This window comes from Amblyraja radiata, chromosome 28 (genome assembly GCF_010909765.2).
Source record: "Amblyraja radiata isolate CabotCenter1 chromosome 28, sAmbRad1.1.pri, whole genome shotgun sequence".
Taxonomy (NCBI): Eukaryota; Metazoa; Chordata; class Chondrichthyes; order Rajiformes; family Rajidae; genus Amblyraja; species Amblyraja radiata.
Window position 1 is genome coordinate 25,087,448 of NC_045983.1, and position 20,993 is coordinate 25,108,440.

The 20,993-nt window shown below is 42.0% G+C and overlaps 1 protein-coding gene across 2 annotated transcripts in view; it reads right to left on the minus strand.

The window, feature by feature from the left end:
- The window catches only part of tspoap1 (TSPO associated protein 1), a 146,010-nt gene that overhangs the window by 86,499 nt on the left and 38,518 nt on the right, over nucleotides 1-20,993 (minus strand). For both annotated transcript variants that reach the window (XM_033046124.1, XM_033046125.1), the window contains exons 2-5: nucleotides 18,946-19,053; nucleotides 18,382-18,510; nucleotides 8,339-8,515; nucleotides 3,523-3,657 (exon numbers count right to left, since the gene is read on the minus strand). In XM_033046124.1, coding sequence (XP_032902015.1) covers nucleotides 3,523-3,657; nucleotides 8,339-8,515; nucleotides 18,382-18,510; nucleotides 18,946-19,053 — 549 coding nt within the window. The remainder of the gene's footprint in view (nucleotides 1-3,522; nucleotides 3,658-8,338; nucleotides 8,516-18,381; nucleotides 18,511-18,945; nucleotides 19,054-20,993) is intronic.

Sequence of the window (20,993 nt, forward strand, 5' to 3'; positions counted from 1 at the left end):
ACTAAAAGTATGGTCATGCTATAAGTCTATACTTTTCTATGATCAACATAGTTATGTACAACAAGTTAAACCATAACTGATGCTGAACAGGATATTCTCAGCAAATTGTGGGATAAGATAAACAATTCAAACTGATTGAACTGCTTTCTGCAGTTATAGAAAAATTCTAATCTGTACTTGCTAAATCCATCTTTGCTTTATTGGTACTTGTACCAAAAAGGTTTATTTACAATATGCTTGTCGAATTGGTACACCAACTTGTTTCTCGTTTCCGATAATAGGTACAGAACATTGTTTACTCAGATTCCATCTGCTTCATGAAATATTAATGCAGGTATTAATTTTAGATAGTGAATTTATATCCGAGTATTTTTGCTGAGCTCAGAGCTGCACAATGTTTGGCTGCTGTGATCCAGGTAAACCAACAATGACCCGAGGATGCAGAATAAGGATGAATAGGCACAAACTGCTCTTAGGGGATACCTGACCCTGGCTCAGATAAATAACTAACATACAGTAGATTCCGGCCCCAGACTCAGATATGTGACGATCCCAATGGATAACCAAACCTCACACATAAATTGCTCCTCCCAATAAACATTAGCTCAGATTTATACTGCATTGAATAGCAGATAATGCAGGGGCTATAAAAAAAAATAAGCCGACTGATGTCCTTACAGAAACCCAGAATAATTTGAATAAAATAATATTAAGTAAATAAGCCAAATGTTTATTTCCAGCATTTCACCCTCTTTCGCCATTATTTAATGGTGAGGCCTATCTATGATGCTTGCTGCTGACAACAACATTATCACCTTAGATAGACACAAAAAGCTGGAGTAACACACCGGGACAGGCGGCATCTCTGGAGAGAAGGAATGGGTGACGTTTCAGTTTGAGACCCTTCTTCAGACATTCTTAAACGTTATAACCTTACACCAATTCCGATGTACACGCAATTGTCAGGCGTAGAGCAGCATTGTAAACCAAAACCAGAACACATCTACTGTAATTGAGCAAACAATAAACCTCTATATAACACTGTCCCTGGGAGACATGCATGCAGGGTGCACAACACAATGGTCATAGCCAGTTTTTATGCAAACTCTTTATGGGAGTCATAAGTAGTAAGTGCAGTCAGAGCAAGTAATACAATCAATCAGAAACATATTAAATATTAAAATGTTCCAGTTCTGTAATGGAGAGGCAGCAAGCCAGAAGTTAAAATATTCTCAGCAAGCTCTAGAGGAATCAGGCCCAAACTATTTCAACCCTCTCCATAATAAAATCCTTCTGTAATTTTAACACCATTGGAAAGAAAATGTTGAATATTACCGTCTTGTTCTGCGTGATTGAAGCTGGATGAACGCAGAGCCTGTGCTGACGACGCTGTACCCAACCAGGCAAAGCCCCAGCTGCTACCAAGCAACAGCTAAAGGATTTATAGGACAGTCTCACTGTCACAGATGGAGAGTGAAGTGTCATTTAAGCATTCAACAGGAAGACCCAGCCCATTTACTATCTTAAGGAGAAATGAGGATTAGATTTACTGTTACAGTTTTCTACAGAAGAGCAGATAGGAGATCAGCAGGTGATGCAGATACTGCAGTAATAATGGATAAATTGATCCAAACCTCCCCTTCCATTTCTGATCATGGTTGTGCCTAAATCCATATAACTGTCTTATCAGGTATCATCACTGCTTCCAGCCCTGCTGCAAACTCTCCTGCATTTGCCGATTGGGAGGGGGAGCATGTGCAAATCATGATTGATCAGTTAAAAGTAATATTTTAATATAAATCGTAAATTGCAGAGGAGTGCTGCCCAAATGAAATCATTTAAAATTTCAATTTATGTGATTTTTTAATCCATAAAAATGTTCAAGGCACTTCACGAATGTAATCAAACAAACCATACTGCGCAAAAGCGGGAAGTTGGTCAAGGATTCATCAAATGCTGAGTTACAGAGGTAGGTTTTAAGGACAGTCTTAATTAAAGAGTGGTGGAGAGTTCAGGGAGGAAATTCACTGGGGCAAAGATCGTTGAAAGCACTGCAGGAAATGGTGCTACAGATAGTTGGAAGCACTACATCAAATGGTGCAGCAGAGTACTGGGTCATGGTTCTGGCAGTGGCAAGCGGAGTGGTAGAATGGAAAATAGCCCAAAAAAAAAGTGCATTAGGGAGAGATGTTAAATTGACCTATTTGGCATTAAATTTTTAATTAAATTTTAGATGGTTGATTACGACTTGGGTTACACTGTAGGTCATTTGCAGATTCCATTCTCAGACTGGAAGTAGGAATTCGGCTCCATGTGGAAGGATAATGGATGCCGAATTGGGATGTAGATGGGAAATGGGCTGCAGCTACAGTGACTCAACATAAAACGACAGCTGTGTTTGAGGTGGTTTCATAGTAAGTATGAATGGCAGATTAGCACTAGCTGCAAGTGCGGGACTAACAATGATTCGCTATGATTTTGTTAAATCTGTACAGCCTGGTTAGTTATGATATTGAGTCGCAGGTGGAAGAAAATATGATCTAATAAGTACGAGACAATAAGTTGTTTATGAGGATGTTGTCAGGACTCAAGGGTCTGAGCTATAGGGAGAGCTTGAGTAGGATGGGACTATTCTTTGGAGTGCAGGAGGACGAGGGGTGATCTTATTGAGGTGCATAAAATCATGAGAGGAATAAATAGGGAAGTTGCGCTGTCTCTTGCCCAGAGTAGGGGAATCAAGGACATAGGTTTAAGGTGAAGGGGAAAAGATTTAATAGGAATCTGAGGGGTAACTTTTTCACACAAAGGGTTGTGGGTGTATGGAACGAGCTGCCAGAGGAGGTAGTTTGAGGCAGGGACTATCGCAACCTTTAAGAAACAGTTAGACAGACCCATGGATTGGACAGGTTTGAAGGGATATAGGTCAAACGCAGGCAGGTGGGACTAGTTGGGCAGAAGGGCCTGTATCACTCTGTGACTCCAAGTACTTTTCTTAGTCTGCAGGTCTCAGTGTTTTTAAGGCTATGTTCCCCTCGATGGTACCACTTGGTCAAACTCTCCTGCAATGTCCAAAAACGTACAATATCATCTGCATCCCTGCAGGAGATGATCTTGGTGTTCCTGAAACTGGTGCAGGCTCACCGGACAGGTTTCCCAACGGGTTGGGCCCCTTCAACTGTTTTGTTTCAGTTTCTTTGATGCTCTCAACTTCACAGACATTTCTAGGAATGGTGTTTTGGGTGGTGGAGGTTGCTTGGTCTTACTGAAGAAGATTGCACTCAACTGCTCTCGCTATGGTTTGTTCCGGTTTTTCCAGTCAGTAATTTTGTGTGTGGGGGGGATGAGGTGCGGAATGGTGAATGCATGGGGAGAGAAGAATAGGAGATGAAAAAAACAGGGTTACAGTTTGTACAAGATAGGAAAGAGAGTTGGTGAGATACTGCTGCTTGATCACACAGGCCAAAAAGAAAGTAAGACTGTTTCAATGAGAGGTGAACATTATGACATGTGTTTTTTACTCACTGTCCCTTGGCCCCTCAAGTGCAAAGATCCTTGCAGAGACACCACAGATAACTGTCTCTGCAGTCGCAATACTTCCTTCTGAGATTCCCTCAACACTCGCTCAAAGTCACTCTGCTTTAACTGATCTGGAGCCCCCTGTGAAGACACAAGCATAGAAAAGGTGCTCAGATTCATTCTGGGAGTTTAGACCTTGAAATGGGAAGTCAAAAATTTAATAAACGTGAACACACATTTTTCGATTGCTTATTATTTAAGATTTTTTCTTAGAAACTACTATTTATTTTTTTTAGTTTAGAGATACAGCATGGAAACAGACCCCTTGAGCCACCAACTCCACTTTGACCATCAATCACCCATTCACATTCATTCCATATCATCACATTTGTCATCCCCCCTCTACACACTAGGGGCAATTTACAGAGGCCAATTCACCTACAAACCAGCACACTTTCGGGATGTGGGAGGAAACTGGAGCACCCGGAAGAAACCCACATGGTCACAGGGAAAATGTGTAAACTCCACACGGACAGCACCTATGGTCAGGATTGAACCAGGCTCTCTGGCGCTGTGAGGCAGCAGATCTACCAGCGATGCCACTGAGTCATCTATGTACAGAGTAACCTAAATTGTCCAGATTTGGTGGAAGACAGTTGGCCTTAGAGAAGTGTCAATGCTTTTCACTGTCAGCATTTACTATTCTCAGAACATTAACTCACACAAAAATAAATCTGGCGGAAACTGCAATCCAGCAAAAAAAATGGAAAACACTGAAATAATACTCAGCAGGTCGGGCCACATCTGTGGAATGGGAAATAAATGTAACACTTCAGGTCATAGATCATCCGGAAGAATTGGAGGAGCTGGCAGTCAGTACAGGTCCAGGGTAAGGAGGCCGAATATCAACTGCAGGCAAGGAGGTGAGGAGGTGAGAAGTAGGGGGAATCTGCAAACACAAGGTGGCTGACAACACCAAAGAGAAACTTAATATTAGGAAAAAGGAACATGACACAGACACCACAAATAAACAGGACATACGATTAAACCTACTAATTGTATCACCTACATTGTCAACCAAGGTTTCCTCGTCTTGGTGGCACAGGTTGTAACCCTGAGATTATAGTCCTTGAGATTTTGCTTTGTAACCTTCTGCCTAATTCACTCTAGTCACATCTCTCTTGCCTAAGTGATTAGTGCCAACGTGGATCATGATCTCTGGCTGCTTTCAAAATGCCCTGCACTCTTTCAGACACATCCTTGATACTTTCACACACCACCTTGTAGTTTTGCTTGTCTCCACAGACATGCTAGTCTGTGCCCCTGACTACAGAGTTCCTTATCACTACCTTACATCTAGACTTTGACTTGCATCTAGACCTTCCTTACTATACAATAGTCAGTCGTGGTGCCAATGATCCAGCTGCTGCTGCTGCCTTTCCCCCAGAAGCCATCTCCCCCAACCATACCCAAAACAGTATACTTGTTAGAAAGGCTAATAGCCATAGGATATTCCTGCACCATGTGCCTTCCTCTCCTGGCAGTTGCCCAACTATCTGGCCTAACCTGCGATGTGTCCACCTCACTGAAAACCTATCTATATAACACAGTTTCTATGCCCTTCAGTAAGTCCAACTGCTGCTCCATGCACTGTGAGAGGAGTTGCAGTTGGATACACTTCCACCAAATGTAGTCATCTTGGCCACTTGGCTTTTCTCTCTCTCCCATATTTCACAAGAGGTGAATACCATTTGCTGACTGCCATTTCCACCTCTGAAGTTTGTATTGGGTTATAAGAAATAAAAATACCTCACCCTAACTTACCATACGTTGACAGTGTGGAACCTCATCAGAACCAGGATGACTGACTTCCATGAACCACAATATCTTTCTTTAGGGATGTATGACTAAAAACATTGGCATGTTTTGCTTTTGATGCTTAGTCAAGATACTGTCTCGATGGCAAAGGCAGTCCTTCTCACATCTTTGGAATTTAGCTCTTTAGTCCATGTTTAGACCAAAGCTGTGATGAGGTCTGGAGCCAACTGGTCCTCGAGAAACCCATACTGGACACCTCTGTGTAGATTATGGGTTGGGAAGTGCCCTTTAACATCACTGTCAATGAAAGCTTCCATCGCTTAGCTGATGACTGAGAATAGACTGACTGCGAGGTAATTAGCCAGAATAGATTATTTGTTAACCAGACATATGTGGGCACTTTTCTATATTCACACGTAGATGCCAGTGTTGCTTCTTTACTGGGACAACCTATAAATTCAATAAAGAATAAAGAAATCTGCTGATCTGCAGTATTGAATGAGAAATTAATCTTTGCAGTGGTTCAGGCAAATGGTATTTAAGGGGCAGCTCGATAGAGACACTGGGACAAAGCAATAGAATGATGCAAGATGAAGTGAGATAGCAGGAGGTACTTATGGAAGCCAAATACTTATTTTTCAACCTCAATAAATTCTATCTCATTCTGCACCCGGTGAGTGCTCTTCGGTAATAATGCCTCCATCCAGCAGAGGGTGGTTTATAACCACTAATGATTAGGCAGTGGAAAACCTGCAAAGGAATGATGCTGACACAAGGGATTGCAGATGCAGGGATCTGCAGCAAATAACAAAGTGCCAGAGGAACTCAGCGGATCAGGCAGCATCTGTGGAGGCAAAGGGACGGTTAATTTTTTTGGAAGATGGACTCAAAGTGCTAGAGTAACTCAGTAGGCGAGGCAGCATCTCTGGAGAAAATGGATGGCTGACATTTTGGGTCAGAATCCTTCTTCAGATTCCAGAGATGCTGCCTGATCTGCTGAGTTACTCCAGCACTTTGTGTCTATCTTCGGTGTATACCAGCGTCTGCAGTTCCCTCCTACACATTAATTTTGTTGGGTCAAGTCCCTACTTTAGGACAGTGTGTAGAAGAAAAATAGCCAGATTAAAGACATGAGAGAGAGGGGTCAAACAAGAGAGTTGTGAATCAAGAGTGTTTAATTGTCACATGTACGACAACGGAACAATGATATTCTTAATTGCTGCAGATTAACAGGTTTGTAAACACAATAACACAGATAATATATAATAATCAAAAGTACAATAAATTAATAACCATAATACAAAGGGAACACACTCTACCACACATTTCATGAAGTCGGTAACAACAGTGGTGTATTCATAAGAGTTACTCAAATGGAATACGAGGTGAGGTGTTGTTAGCTAGCCTACAACCCAATCGTATGAACATTGAATGTTCCAATTTCAGGTAACACACACCCACTGTATTCCTTTCCCACTGCTACTGGTCCATCTAGGTTCCCTCTCCCATTGTTCACTTTTTCCATTCTGTCCTCACCCACCATGATCTAGATGAGTTACTCTTCCCACCTGGCTCCATCCGCTTAGCACCTAGACCCACCTATCTCCCCACCAACCCGTCTCATCCCTCCCTCTCGCCTCTTTATATTGGTGATCTTAGAAACATAGAAACATAGAAAATAGGTGCAGGAGTAGGCCATTCGGCCCTTCGAAACTGCACCACCATTCAATATGATCATAGCTGATCATCCAACTCAGTATCCTGTACCTGCTTTCTCTCCATACCCCCTGATCCCTTTAGCCACAAGGGCCACATCTAACTCCCTCTTAAATATAGCCAATGAACTGGCCTCAACTACATTCTGTGGCAGAGAATTCCAGAGATTCACCACTCTCTGTGTAAAAAATGTTTTTCTCATCTCAGTCCTAAAAGATTTCCCCTTTATCCTTAAACTGTGACCCCTTGTTCTGGACTTCCCCAACATCGGGAACAATCTTCCTGCATCTAGCCTGTCCAACCCCTTAAGAATTTTGTAAGTTTCTATAAGATCCCCACTCAATCTTCTAAATTCTAGCAAATACAAGCCGAGTCTATCCAGTCTTTCTTCATATGAAAGTCCTGACATCCCAGGAATCAGTCTGGTGAACCTTCTCTGTACTCCCTCTATGGCAAGAATGTCCTTCCTCAGATTAGGAGACCAAAACTGTACGCAATACTCCAGGTGTGGTCTCACCAAGACCCTGTACAGTTGCAGTAGAACCTCCCTGCTCCTATACTCAAATCATTTTGCTATCTTGCCTCTACACTCTCAGTCATGATGCATCATTTACACATGAAACGTCGACCATCCCTTTGCGTCCACAGATGTTGCTCGACCCACTGAGTTCCTCCAGCAGTTTGTTTTTTGAAAGCAATGATTTTGCTACTTCAAGGAGCTTCAGATGTACAACATATCTGAGCATATAATTTCAAATGGAACTTCAGAAGCATTGAATTCAGAAGCATTGAAAACTAACATTTAAATTTGTGAAATACCTGTATTAATTTTCTATTATGTTAAAATTACTTGACATCTCCCCGTGACTTCTTTTTGTGCACATGTAATTGGGACATTACTCCTATAGTAGTATTTCCTCTACATCAAATAGTATTAGAAAGAGGTTTACATTTCAAATAATGTTGACATCAAATGATTCAGGCCTTTATTATCAATCTGTCTCTACAGTAAATCTACCTCACATTGTCTTTCATTCGTTATTGAATTGTGTTTATTGTATGTTTAATGCAGTAGGGGTGCTGCAAATACAATGAAAACAAACTCTACGGGCATGCATAAACATCTTACAAGTGGACTCCAGTTATCTTCTGAACAAAATTCACATGTCTAAAATTTGTGGCCTGTTTATTAAAGATACCGCAGAAAGTAATTTCATCTTCAACAAAACTGAAGGACAAGAATTCATCATGGAAAAGCAGCATTCCAAAGCACAAATTTTATTTTTACCGTTGATGGTCCCAGTTTTGCATGAAGGTCACGACATTCTTGCCTCAATTCTTCTATCTCTTTGTCTTTAGCAAGGATAATGTCAGCATGTTCGGAGAGATCTTTGGCACATTGTCTGGCAAAGGCTTTCTTGTAATGTTCCAAACTGTAGCCTTTAACTGGAGCAGGAGAGTTTACCTGAATGAAAAGATAAATGAGATGGTTAAGACACAAAAAGATCAGGGATTGGTTGCATAATGAGGGCAGGTCGGCATTAATTGATTTGTGTCTCAATTGTGCACATTTTTCCATGATTTATCAGCCTGACTTTAATTAGAAATGTGGCCCATTTTAACAGCTGTCCATCGCTCCTGCAGTTTCCCATTGAAAGTACCAATAATCAGCTTTGTGATCTCTAACTTTGATGAATTATTACATTCTGTAATTATACATTGGGAAGATTAACACCAGAATGTTTGGTCCACAATGAAAACATGAATAATTTTATCCATCTCCCTTACTATCGTTACAATATGAACAAGACTGCTCACACCAGGGATGTCTTGTTCAAAGAAACAACTGCCTAACAATGGTTAAAGCCACCTCTCCTCATCCTCTGGTGTTGAAACTCCATCCTATTGCAGTGTCAATTGAAGACTCAACTACGATTCAATGATTCTTTATATCACATGGACAGTGAAACGCTTTGTTTTGTATACAACCTGGTAAAATCATGTAGCAGACCTCACCTAAGCATTACACCAGTGTCATCACGTTTTGATCGGCGAGACCAAGCGCAGGCTCAGCAATTGTTTCACTGAACACCTCCGCTCAGTCAGTTTAGGCCTGCGTGATTAACGGTTGCTGAACACTTTAACTCCCCCTCCTATTCACACACTGACCTTTCTGTCCTCGGCTTCCCGTGGGCAGCCTTCAATCCAGCATTATTAATATTGATTTCTCTAACTTCAAGTAACTCTTGCTTTCCCTCTCTCTCCGTCCCTCCCCATCCTAGTTCTCCGACATGTTTCACTGTCCCCCTTATTAAATTTTACTGCTTTTATGCCTCCTTGTCACCTTCCCCTCAGCTATCAATGGACCATTCTACATTTCCTTAGCATCGTCTGCTTTGATCTGGGTTTCCACACCTTACCCTTCCATATGTTTATGTCGCCCTCTCCCCTAACTCTCAGTCTAAAGAAGGGTCTCAGCCCAAAATGTCATCCATTCCTTCTCTCCAGAGCTGCTGCCTGTCCCACTAAGTTACTCCAGCATTTTGTGTCTACCTTCGGTTTAAACCTGCATCTGCAGTTCCTTCCTACACTATCTGTTGACATGTCCTCCCATTCAGATTTATTTGCCTATTGATAAGGTGGACATACAAAATTCTAACATCACTTTCATATCACCTTTAATGTAATAGCGGTCTTTGGCCATCTGAATGACACAATCTCATACCTTGGACATGCCTCATGGTCTATCAGAGAGCAGAGATTCCTGTCTCCTGTATGGTTCTGATCATTGACTACCTATGCAAGCATCTCTACCAATGCACCAGAGAGCTCCAGCAATGCACTGCAAAATCCTCCCACATGCACTGGCAGGTTAACTGAATAAAACCCAAGTGAACTCTCCAAAGCCATAAAGTGCTGGAGTAACTTAGCAAATCAGCAGCTGAATTACTCCAGCACTTTGTGTTTGTTTTTGTAAACCAGCATCTGCAGTTCCTTGTTTCTCCAAGGGCAAGGCATACTGGGTGGGGTATGTTATTTGTAAACCTAAAATCACAATCACAAACATTTCATTCTGAGGTCCAAAAAGACCACAGATAATGAGCTGGGCAGAGGAAATTATTCAGGAATGTTCTATGAGCCTCCATGAAAAAGTGTAACATCTTCAACCACTTAAGGGAACCCTGGTGTGCGACTGAACAAAATAAGGAAGGAGCACTCAAGATAGCATTGAGAATCATGTCTATTTGTCTGGAACACAAACACACTCACATAAACGGGTGAACAGCACCTCACAAATCACCCCACCTGCCTAAAGGGGCTGTCCCACTGCGGCGACCTAACCTGTGAGTTTAGACGAGTTTGCCCTCGACTCAAACTCGCAGCAAGGTCGACACGAGGTCCTAGGAGGTCTTAGGAGGTCACTGGAACTCTCCTCCATGCTCGAGGGAAGTTCCCAAATACTCACGGCCTCGGCTAGGTCACGGAAAAATTTTCAGCATGTTGAAAAAATTTCCACGAGTAAAAATTGGTCGGCATGGTTCTTTTGAGCTCGTAGTGCAGTGCAGTGGAGTGGGGTCACTATGTAGTTACAGGCAATCGAGGGCAGCTATGGGCAATCTCCTTCGCTGACCGGGCATTTTAATTGGCTCATTGGAGTTTTCAGGACCAAGGAAAACCGAAAAAGGTAAAATGCCTGCTAAACTTTATTATACCTTAAAAATGCCTCCACTCCATATAACCATATAACAATTACAGCACGGAAACAGGCCATCTCGGCCCTACAAGCCCGTGCCGAACAACTTTTTTCCCTTAGTCCCACCTGCCTGCACTCATACCATAACCCTCCATTCCCTTCTCATCCATATGCCTATCCAATTTATTTTTAAATGATACCAACGAACCTGCCGCCACCACTTCCACTGGAAGCTCATTCCACACCGCTACCACTCTCTGAGTAAAGAAGTTCCCCCTCATGTTACCCCTAAACTTCTGTCCCTTAATTCTGAAGTCATGTCCACTCCTTCTCCCTCCCCCCACCCCCCCTCCCCTTCTCTCCCCTTCCCTCTCCTTCTCTCTCCTTCTCTCTCCCCTTCTCATCCCCCCCCCCCCCCCCCCACGCTCTCTAAAGGACTTACCGTACACTGTGCAGCTGTCTTTAACCTTCCTCTTCATCGCGGGTCTGAATTTCAAACAGCGCTCCCCCGCTTTCCCTGGCCCCCGCCTTTGCGATGTGTTTGTGTGTGTGCGGTCGGTCGATCCAGCTTGCGGTTTCAATGCTGATGGTCGATCCAGCTTGAGGTTTTCCAGGCGAGTGCCCTCGAACTTGAAGGTCGAAGACACTCTTCTTAACTCGCGGATTAGGTCGCCGCAGTGGGACAGCCCCTACCTCCTGTCCCGTCAGTGACAGAGTCTGCAGTTCCCACATTGGCCACCTCAGGACCCCACAGAATTGGAGTGGAAGCAAGCCACACTCAACACTGATGTACTGTCTAAGAGAGGTAGATGCAGCCTGATTTATCAGCCTGATGGTTGGATAGGTACTATTAAACACTATTGATGAGTTCAGCAGCACCAAAATACTAATTCTTTAAGGAGAATTGGGGCGCATTCTAACACGGAAGCAGCCGACGGCAGCATATAACGGTTGGTACACTGTGTGGTAAACAGTGCAGACTCGTTAGTCTATCAATATTTGCTGTCACAATTTGAGAGTTTTCTGTTAAACTCTTCTACTGGATCTGTTGCTATGCTTCCCAAATGTGTTAGTTCTGTTATTAATTATAAATTCCATTGTTGGATTATCATTATTAAAAATTACCGAGATCATGCAGTAGTTTTCCATGTCTATCTATAAATTGTGTTGCAATGTGTGTTACTGACCTTGTTAAAAGCAAAATAAAATATACAGGTTGATTCGGGACAGGAGACAGTATTATCTGTTCAGACTTGGATCAAAGCTTGATGTTTTGATTTTCAACCAAGAAGGCACAAGCAAGGCTCAGCAGGTTTACTGGAAAGCAATCTGCTCCTTTGAAACAATTTATTCCTGCTTCCTGTCCTGTGGCTCTCCCTCCACTCAACATCGTATACACCTCTCTTTCATCCTTCAATGCTCCAGATAAGCCAGGTGCTCCTCAATCTGCTGCTGCTTTATTTCAAATTCAGTTAGCATAAAGCAAAATTGCCCTTTCAAAAGCTCTAATGTGGCACAATACTGAAGGGAAAGCTGTGGTAACCTGCTAATGCCTTAAGGACAGAGCTGCTGGGTTATGCCAGTCGCAGTAAGTGAGGGAACTAACATGTGGGATCAGCAGACTTGACCTCCTCCTCATTGTCCATGGTATCGGTAGGAGCGACCATCGCACAATTCTAGTGAGGACACAATCTATCGTCCTCCATCACATTATGTAGCAATATCATCCTGCCTGATTGATTGCAAGTCCAACAAATCTCAAGAATCTCAACAATAGCCTGAACAAATAACATGCTTGTCTGGCACCTGATACATTGCCTTATATTTTAATTTCCTCCACCTCAATCCCTCAGCGTTGCAGTATGTATTGTCTATAAAATCCACTACATTTACTAGCCTAGCCTCCTCCAACAGCACCTTAATATGTAACCACCACCACCACCAAGAAGGACAGGGATAAAAGTCGCATGAGAACACCACCCTCCAAGTCATTCACCTTCCAGATATGGAAATAGAAAATAAACAGGAAGGATCAAAGTGAATCAATATAAAACAATTAAAAGCAACATGTTGCAAATTGTGCACACGGTTGAATTGCAATTCAGATGTCTGCTGGGGCTTCAGTGCCCAATATTACATAAGCCTTGGGAATTTACTCTGTTGATCACTGATTATAGTGGATGTACTTCACGGACTCATGGTGATCCCAAAGCAGAAATTTCAAACCAATTGCATTTATGATCAACCATAGTATTAATTACAAATAGATTAATCACTAATTAGAAAACTATGCACTCTCTCACTGAATTCACTCATAAGTGAAATTATGGAGAGACAATGCTGAGAAAGGAAAAAAATTGTTTGAGGACTATCCAATCTAATTAAACGTTTAATTTTTTTGAGGAGAGTGGCGCATGTTGATGCAGTCTACGTGGATTTTAGCTGAGCTTTTGATCGGGTCTCACATGGCAAGCCGATCAAGAAAATAAAAGTTTGTGGGATCCATGGGAGAATGGCAACTTGAATATGAAAGTAACTTCTAGTTAAGTGAAATATGGTTTTTTTAATGTATGTAAAGCTTTCACTAATGAGGATTTGTGGTTCCAGAAAGTTCTGTACTTAATCCCTTACTTTGCATAATATATAAAAGTTTGAGACTTGAATGTAGATGACATATTAAATTTTCAGATAATAAAATGATTAGCATTGTGGTTGACAGTGGGGAATCTGCAAGAATATAGAGATGATCTGGTCAGTTAAGGAGAAAAATAACACAAATGGTGGTAAAAAGAAGGTGAAACAAAACAAGTGATTTTACAATAAGTTGGAGAAAACTGAATGGTATAGCGAAACTAAGGGGCTTTGGAGTGCAAGTTCCTAGATCCTAAAAGGGTACAGGATGGGTCATTCAGATGATTAAAAAGGAATAGGGACCGCATTGCTTTATTAGCTATAGCACAGAAAATAAGAACTAGGAGGTTAAGCTGCCATTATGTGCAACGCTAGTTACACCTTAGCAAGCAAACTGTGTACAGTATTGGTCACCAGTGAGGTTCTGTAAGGTTCTGTACTCGGTTCGCATATAAATGATTTAGGCTCAAAAATGAAAGATACGAATGCATTAGAAAGGTGCAGATCTATTATATAGAGATGTCAATAACGATTTATAAAACAAGGGACATTTTAACTGAGGTGTACAGGGCCTAGGTAGAATAAACAGGAGGACCATCAATACAAATGTAAACAACCAGGGATTCTAGAAATCTTAACACTATTTGGATTTGTACCATTTTATGTGACTCATAAACTAATTTACCATTTCTTCAGGAGTTACATTTTTAAAGGAATGGATCTTTCAGAATATATTATGCTCATTTAACATTCATATTTAATCCATGCTCTCCAATATTTTTATAACAAATAAAAGTAATCGTAGAGTAATTGAGTCAGAGAATCATAATCATGCAGCATGTAAACAGGCCCTTCAGCCTATCTCATCCATGCTTACCAAGATGCTAGTCTACATTCCTCTAAATCTTTCCTATCCATGTATCTGTCGAAGCACTTTTTAAATGTTGTTACCGTACCTGTCTCATCTACCTCCTCTGGCAGCTCATTCCAGCCTCTAATTGAAAAGATTGCCCCTGAGGTCCCCAGTAAATCTTTCCCCTCACACCTAAAACCTATATCCGCTGGTTCTTGATTCCCCTACATTGGGGAAAAGACTGTTCATTCACCATGTCAATTCCCCTCATTATTTTATACAGCTCTACATAATCACCCCTTAGCCTCTTAAACTTCTATGAATAAAGCCCTAACTTGCTATATTTATCCCTGTAGTTCAGGGATCGACCTCAGAGCTCCAACCACGGGAGCCTGCAGACTTTAACATCGTGGAGCTCATGCTCCTTGGTTAGAGACTAACTTCGGGAGCTCCAAGCTGCAGGAGCTTCGACCGCCCCAATGGTGGATGGTTTGATTGGCCCGACCATGGGAGAGTAAAGAGGGATGAAGATTAGACTTTATTGTCTTCCATCACAGTGAGGAATGTGGGGAATCTGCTGTGGTGGATGTTTAAGCAAACTTTTATGTAGTTGTGTGTCGTTTAGCTTTTTTCTGTATGGCTGTATGGTAAATCGAATATCACTGTTCCTTAATTGGCACACGTGACAATAAAAGACCTTGGAACCTTTGAAATTCTGGAGTAACTCAACTGGTCAGACAGCATCTCTGGAGAAAAGGAATAGGTGACATTTTGGGTCAGAACCCTTCTTCCGGAACCTTTATACCATCAGCAAGTTGTTCTCTGCCTCCAAATTTCAATCCATTAAAGGTAAAATTGTGGTGGAGCTTCCTTATGTGTCAAATAATTGCTGAGTTAAGTATATCATTTATAAAAATTGTTTTTTCAGCAAAAAATTGAGATTCAAGAAATAAACCTGTCATGTAGCTTTGATGTATTGACCGCTACTTGTATCACTGATGCAACTTTTATACAGATCAACATACCTTACACATGGAAAATATGTTGAAACAAGAAAGGAAATAAAAAGATTGGTACAAAAGAAGGATTTTTAGATTAAGAATGGGAGAAAAAGAGCTGAAGGGGTTTAGAGAAACAGCTGCCAGTCGTAGCTGTGAGCACTAAATAGATCATATCTCTGACATCTTCAATCACTGGATTGAGTGGTAACCTCTTCATTTGTACGGTGCACAGGAAAACCATTCATGTAAGAACAATCCTATTAAAATTGACCAGATGTGCTCAGCATAGCCTGTTCTTTAAAACTAAGAATGGTGCCCTATTCCTGCTGAAGCAGCTGGTCGAGGCAAGGAATTATTTTTTTGTCATTCTGATTGAGCGACCAGGTAACTAGACTGAGAAATGAATGAATGAATGCATGAAACCATTGAACTGTACATAGTACTTGTCATTAAGCACATCTGGTGAAGCTCCGACTTATCCTTCACAAAAATGTAAACATGCAGCCAAAACAAGCAAAATAAAATGGAAAATACAAATGCTGGTCAAATGCCACAGGTCTGAAAGGTCTTCCTCATTATTGGTGTGCTACACTGCTACCATTTGTAAATGTTTATTACTTTTAATGAAAACAGTTTCTCAATGGCGACGTCATTAGACCAGAACCAACTCTACAATCCTTCGATGTGGTACAAAAGTAAAAATATTGATTTATTAAAATACATTCACCTTTTTTTCTTTTATTAAAGAACAAAGGAAAGCAACAAAGGATTATAATAAGGCAGCTATTCATAAGATAAGATAAGATAAGATAACCTTTAATGTCATTCAGACCGAAGTCTGAACGAAATTGAAGCAGTCATACATACAATACAATACAATAAAAAACAACAATAAACACATATTAACATCCACCACAGTGAGTCCACCCAACATCTCCTCACTGTGATGGAGGCAAAAGTCTTAGGTCTCCAGTCTCTTCCCTCCTCTTCTCCCTCTGCGCTGAGGCGATACCCCCCGGGCGATGTTAAAACCTGTCCCGCGGCTCAAACACCGCGGCCCGGGGTGGTCGAAGCTGCCGCCCACCAGTCCTGCTGACGCAGCCGCTGGCCCGCGGCCGAACCCCGGACTCAGGCCACCACCGCCAGAACACCGTCCAAGCCACCGGAGCACCGTTCCAGCCCTGAGCCGGATCGCCCTCACGTGAGTACTGCCACCGTCTCAGCCTCGCGCCAGGCCCCCTACCGGGCGCCGCTCCTCCCTCGTGCTGGGCACCCGGGAACCGGGCGCCGCTCCTCCTCGGGCTGGCCCCCCGACCGGGCGGCGCTCCTCCATCGGCTTGGCGCCCCGACCGGTCTCTTCTCCTCCCTCGTCTTGGCGCCCCGACCCGGGACGTTCCTTCCTCCTTCTTTCCCCCGCCGCCGCTCCTCTCTCGCCTCTGTCCCCCCGACTGTCTCCCTCGTCCTCCCTCTGGCTGGGCAGCCCCGACTGGGCAACCGCTCCTCCCTCGGGCTGGGCCGCCCCGACTGGGCGCCGCTTCTCCCTCGGGCTAGGAGCGCCGTACCTCCCCGAGCTCGGCCACTCCGACGGGAGCACCATTCCTTCCTCGGGCCGGCCGTCCTCACGGGAGCGTCACAGTCCCTCACGGAAGCCCTGTTCCAGCCCCGAGCCGGGCCGCCCTCACGAGAGCAAGCTCAGGGCGAGTCCTGGCGGGCTCTGCCTCCTGAGCCTCGAGGTCGCCAGCTCCGCGATTAGGCCTCAGCGCAGACGGAGGCAGAGAAGGGGAATACGACAAAAAGTCGCATTCCCCCGCAGGGAGAGACAGCAAGCCCCGTTTCAACCCCCCCCCCCCCCAAAACAGAAACTAAAAACCAAAACTAGACTAACCAAAACGAAAATAAACAACACAAAAAACACAAAACAAACAGGACTACACAAAACAAGCAGCACACCATGGGCCCTAATTAAATATAATTAATTAATGAAACAAAGGGGCTTTGGGGGTTCATCCATAGATCCCTGTAAGTGGTAAAACGAGAAGATGGAGTAGCAAAGAAGGAATACGTTTTCCTTCAAAGATTCAGGCACAGAATTAAAAGATGGGATGTGAAGTTGCAACTTTACAATGCACTGGTTATATCACACTTGGAGTATTATGTGCAATTCTGGTCTCCACATAATAGAAAGGACCTGTAGATTCACCAGGATTGGAGGACTTTTGTTATAGGGAGAGATTGGATAGGCCAAGTTTGTTTTGCTTGGAGCAAAGAAGGCCGAGGCGTGACCTGACAGAGTTGTATAAAATTATAAGGTATCACAGGGCAGATAGTCAGAATCTTTATCGAAAATAAGAGGGCACAGGTTTAAGGTGAGAAGAAGATGTTTTAAAGCTGATTTGAGGGGGAAATTGTTATTGCAGAATGTTTGATATCTGAAACTCACTGCCAGTGGAAATGGTGGAGTCAGATACAATCATTACATTTAAGAGAATTTCAGGAAGGCACTTAAATAAGCACGGCATAGAAGGATATGGACCTAAATATGGGCAAAGAGGTTGGCTTGGATGTGATGGGCCAAAGTGTCCACTTCTGCACTGCACACCTTGTTGACTCTGTGACCATATTATATTCTTGTATTTGCAATTGAGATCTTTCACGACTGGGACAACACTACCTCCACCATGTAATTAAGAGGAAAGACAGGGAAATCTATGTCCTGAGAAATTTAAGTTTGTGGGGTTGCAGTAAAGAAATTCTAAAATCTGCTTTGAGCCCTGAGTTAAATCTCTCTTCTCCAGAAGCTGCCTGACCCACTGAGTTACTCCAGATTTTTGTGTAAGAAGGAACTGCAGATGCTGGTTTAAACCGAAGATAGACACAAAAAGCTGGAGTAACTCAGCGGGACAGGCAGCATCTCTGAATGCTGAGTTACTCCAGCTTTTTGTGCCTGTCTTTGATTTGAACCAGCATTTGCAGTTACTCCCTACACTTCTTAAATCTGATGTTATTATGGTGCCGCATGTGCACTATAAAATATCATGGTTCAAAATGTTGAAAGCAGCATAACAAATACAATGGAAATAACCTAACAATTTTGATTTATAACTTTACTTAAGTGCTCTATCAAACTAATTCATTGCAACTGATAGACTCACTACTCTGAGGTTCGCCTCTTGCAGTTTCCGGGCTCGCTCCTCCAAACGTCGAGCAATGTTTGCCAGCTCAGCATTCTTCCTTTTCAGTCTCTTCACTTTCTCTTCAGTCTCTGGAGAGCTGCTTTTCCGCTGAACAAGAAAACATGTTTTAAGGCGATTACTCTCTACCTTGCTATCCTCCCAGCTGTAAGTAAAGATTAACCAAAACCGAACACCCTCTACAGCACCCCAGTGAGAGGTCCTTCTAATGTGCTAGCATAACAAGATATTGAACCATAACTTGAATGGGATTAATTGTCACTAATAGGGTTAAGTACCGAGATTCAAAAGTGAAAGCGGCTGAGATAGATAAAGACGAAGGATAGAGAAAATGGAAAAAGCATGGACGAGAAGAGATAGGGGAAAATGGGAAATAAAAACGTGGAGAGAGAATGATTAAACAGCAGAGAAAAAGATGTAATGAATAATAAAGACAGAGGAGCAAAGATTTTGACTCATCTCCAGAGATACAAAGGTAAGGGATAACAGAGGAGATTTCAATGTAAAATAATAGCTTTCCCTTACCAGTAAAGTGTTCTCCTCTCTAAGTGTTATGCATGTGCGCTCCAATTCTTCAACAGCTTTCAGCAGTTCTGTGTTGCGTCTCATCAGTGATTCATAACTAGTGCCATTCTGTAGGAGAGAAATACACAAACAAGAGTTCATTTAGTTTTGGTGAAATGGTTTCCTAGAAGGTTAAAGATGAACGGACTGATATGTAAGATCAAACAGTAGCAGTGATAAAGTTGATATTTGTAACTAGAACTGCATGTGCTTTTCATTGGAACTTTTAGTAACTGAACAAAAAGACAATCATTTATATTTTACTCAGAAAAGCTTTGTTACAATAGCACGATTTACTTAATACTCTGAAAATCAAAAACACAACAGATGCTGGTAATCTAAACCAAAAAAAGGGAAATGATGGAAAGAGTAAACAGGTCAGACGATGACTGGGAAATGAAAAAGAGTTAACATTTCAGGTCAAAGATCCCTCATCTGAACTGCGCATCTAAAATACTGAAGTGAACTGAAGATGGCTGGTTCTTAAAAAAATGTCAGCAGGTTATTGGTTTGAATTTCAGATAAGATGTTGCTATTTCCATTTATAGCTTCTCTTGACTTATCTTTTGTTATTTGTCCTATTACCACAAGCATGTGCCCTGCATCGCCATTTTGTCATCAAATCGCAACTTGTACTAAACCTCTCTACTCTCCTTTGCTGCACCTTGGAACATATCCATCTCCAACATTTACAGTTCTGATGAAATAAGTAACCTTTGTTAATAGTTTTTCCTTCCACAGATGCAGCTGGAGCTGCTCATTATTTCCTGGGTTTTTTTGCTTTTATTTCTTATTTTCAACTTTCACAAAATGTTATTACAACCTCTGAATTGAGATCTCTTCTCTGATTCATTTTCATTATGAAGCATGAGTTTTTCTCCCGATCAAAGTCCTGTCAGATTGCTCAAAGTAAAGCAGGACCCCTTACTTGCTTGTTGCTCCCAAGCTATTTACTTTGGCATCTACTGACTTTGCCTTTAAATTATTAAAATCCTTCAGAATCTGTCTGCTTTGCTTCTTTTTGATCAAATCATGTTTTTCAAATAACAATTGACAAATAATTGGATCAGTCAATCACTTTTGCTGCACTGTTTGAAATGATGGCTGTCCTGATTTTCCCCTATTCGGTGCTCAATGCCACTGAACATAAATGTTTCAAAGGGTGCAGACCAAGCTTGATATAATATTATGAGTCTGACATATGATCGAAAGAGTCTGCACCTCAAGTACAAGATACAACAGGGTGGTAATAGAAACACTGGAATGGAATAAATAGCATGCAAGGAGTTCCCATCAAATTCTCACCACTTCACAATAAAGTACTGACAGACTTTTTTTAATCCTTTTGTTATACTCTTGTCATTATTCATGCTAAAAAGATATTGGCAAATCTGAAGAAATTCAAAAGCAAACCATAGCAAAATACGTGATTGAAGGGTAAACAATAAATAAGTGAGACTGGGGAAACACATCTACAGCCACTGGCACAAGAGGTACACGTTTAATCAACGAGATGCAGAAGCATGCACATAATCATGATGTGAGAGTCACAAGGGAAATTATTGGCACAAGTGGCATACAAAAATAATAACCAAGATGTGGAAGTCTGTAGTGAGCCACGGAGATAATAGCATGCAGGTATTCAGTACAATAGACACACAGATAATCATTAATACCTGCGAGTACACAGGGAATCACTGAAACATCAGGGATCCACAGATAAAAGGGACATTAGGAATAAAATGTAGTCATTCATATATGAAGAAACAAGGATACACAGAAAATTGTGTACATTAATTCACAAGAGCACAGTTAATAGGGGTGATAACAGCTTCACAGACAATGCAGCACATTTGAAGGGAAAGCAACTAAGGGAAATGCTTGAAAACTAAACTGCTAAATTTGAGATACATTTTGCAATTTATTATCAAGTGGTTTTACATCAGACAATTAGGCCATTTTCAGAGTCTTTTTACACAAGTTTCTTGCAATCTTACTTATATCAGAGA